This window comes from Aegilops tauschii, chromosome 3 (genome assembly GCF_002575655.3).
Source record: "Aegilops tauschii subsp. strangulata cultivar AL8/78 chromosome 3, Aet v6.0, whole genome shotgun sequence".
Lineage (NCBI taxonomy): Eukaryota > Viridiplantae > Streptophyta > Magnoliopsida > Poales > Poaceae > Aegilops > Aegilops tauschii.
In genome coordinates this window covers 1,430,108-1,432,547 of record NC_053037.3, presented here as the reverse complement: position 1 = coordinate 1,432,547, position 2,440 = coordinate 1,430,108, and the positions used below count along the sequence as shown (strand labels likewise).

At 47.5% G+C, this 2,440-nt stretch overlaps 1 protein-coding gene across 1 annotated transcript; it reads left to right on the top strand.

Moving 5' to 3' along the window:
• The first annotated feature begins 617 nt into the window (after positions 1-617).
• LOC109772742 (uncharacterized) lies at positions 618-974 on the top strand. The gene has a single exon (XM_020331444.4). It carries the CDS (start codon positions 618-620, stop codon positions 972-974), a length of 357 nt encoding a protein of 118 aa, XP_020187033.1.
• The last annotated feature ends 1,466 nt before the right edge of the window (positions 975-2,440 follow it).

Below are 2,440 nucleotides of genomic sequence, written 5' to 3'. Positions count from 1 at the left end.
TGACGAGTCACCTTGCCAAAGGTAGTGGTGAGGTGTTTTGACCTGTCCGTAGTGAGATGTTATGTAGCAGTAAGCGATTTCCTCGAACTCCTCCCAGTGGCGGCAATAGGATCATGGGGTGATGGGTATGAACCGGTGCTAGGAATATGTCCATTTTTCCTGCCGTATTACCACTCATGGACGCTTTACATTTGGCTGTTGTCCTGGCCGATATTTCACCGTTGATGAGCATGAAACCCGTCAATACGGGGTTTAAGCGCCCAGTGGTTAGTTGTGTAGTCGTTACCTTTGATCCAACCTTAATTTTTGTTATAGTGGGAATATAGTTAGGTGGCCCCGGTTGGCTTTTCCAAGAAAAATACTCGATAACATATGGAGTGTAAGTTACATCTTGTAGCCATGATGTAGCCAATGGATGTCCTTGTGGGTATATGTGCTCCTTGGTAGCTTCCCGTAGACCAGATTTGTGGCACCAACTGCCAATAATTTGTGGTCTCCCAGATTTAGCAAGTGATCTGCTTCCATTCATGGCCACCACTCCACTATAAAACTCAGTCTCCACCGGCCGCCACTAAGAGCTCACACCTCCTCGTCTCACCATCTTCTCCGATTAGTTCATGGAGGCTCAAGATCCCTCTTCAGCAGCAGCAGCTCCCCTGGACCTGTCTCTCACGCTGGCCCCCATGTCACCTTGGGATAATCATCATTCTCGCGGTGGCGGCCGCCGCCGCGGTGGTGGCGGCAAGAGATCGAGGCTCTTCTCTTGCCTATTCTGCGAGAGGAAGTTCTTCAAGTCGCAGGCGCTAGGAGGCCACCAGAACGCGCACCGGAAGGAGCGGGTCATTGGCAGCTGGAACGCCCACCTGTACCTCCCTGACCATCATCGTGACGCCGTGCAAACCACTGCAACCGCGCGCCTTGATGACAACGACGACCACAAGCTTCAGGAGCTTGATCTTAACCTCAAGCTTTGATTAGCTCTAGCTCGTGTGTACGTGTTATGACCGGCATAGGGGCTTAGCCCAGTGGGTTATGGCCCAAGTATCTTAATTAGGGGCTTAGCCCAATTATCTTATCGTATTAGGATCGTTTGCTTAGGAGTCAAGTAAACCTCTCTATATAAGGAGAGGAGATGTATCAATCTAATCAAGCAAGAAGCAATCATAATTTGCTCGGCTTCCCTTAGGGAGCCGGGAGACCTAAACCCTAGCCGCCTCCTGCCTTCGCCGCCGCTGCTTACGTCGCAAGGACGGCGCCACGCCGCCGGCTGCCGCGCACCAGTCCTCGTCCTCCCCCTCCTTCTCCTACAACCTACGCCCTAGATCCGGTAGGGCCCTAGCTCCTACCAGTACGCCACAGTATGTACGTGGCTAGTGTAGCTCCATCGGTCATTGCTTATATAGTACGTGCACTGCTAGTTTTGTGTAATGAAATAGTTTCCTCTATGCATGCACGCCTTGTGCCCCCATGTATGAAATCTCAAGGATTTTCTAATTCTTAGTTTCGAAAATAAATGACTTTCTTCGTCTTTCTGCTGCATTCGTGGACAGTGCACTGTAGTTAACATAGCCAATGTCATGCGTACATGCATATTGATTTTCAGTTTTGCGAAATATAACTAGTTTTTCAGTTTATTGAGAAGTAATATTCTATTTAGCCATACATGAATATTAATTGTGAGCATGCAGAGAGCTTCTTCTGGATTGTTATATTCCAGGGATCTTTGACGGGGGGAATGCTGCTCATGTCTACGCCTTGTTTCTGAATCACATTTGATGTGCCGTATGAACATGCAGTGGCGATTCCAGTATGGGGGCTTCAATAGGCCTAAGCCTACCCTCTAAAAATCATATTTCATCTAAACATGCAACTTGAGAATTATACTGAGGTGTTTAACATGTAACCTGCAATGAATTTGCTCAGTAGACTTAGAAACTTGATGTTTTGAGTCTACCCTTCAATTTTGTGCAAGATCCGCCTCTATGAACATGCATGTGTTTAGCTATCTCTTGAGCATTCGTCGTCTATATTGCTTTGTACATTGACGTGCTCGAGATAAGTCAACAAGTCAACCATTTAGTGTATCCTCTGTTGCATCTCTCCCTGGCGGTTCAACTGCCTGACTTGAAACACAACCAAAGGCGGCTCCCGAAATGAGCCACCTCTGATGGATACAGTCTTTGGCAGTTTGTTGTGGGAAAACAGCATGAGACAATCATATCTCTGGCGGGCCAGCAAAATCATTCTCTAGAGATATGCTCTTTCTCGGTGGGTCCCCTGATCGTCTCTCATATATCAATTTTGAGTGACCCATCACGTCTAACAAGTGGTAAAAACTACAGAAAAAGGGGTATTGAATCGCTAGAGATGGCATGTAATGTACTAGTGTATCCTACCCGCCTTTGCTCAAAAAAGACTGGCACCGCTGCACCCTACTGTA

Coding starts and splice junctions, on each gene's coding strand:
- LOC109772742 (XM_020331444.4), top strand. CDS start 618: ATGGAGGCTCAAGATCCCTCTTCAGCAGCAGCAGCTCCCCTGGACCTG.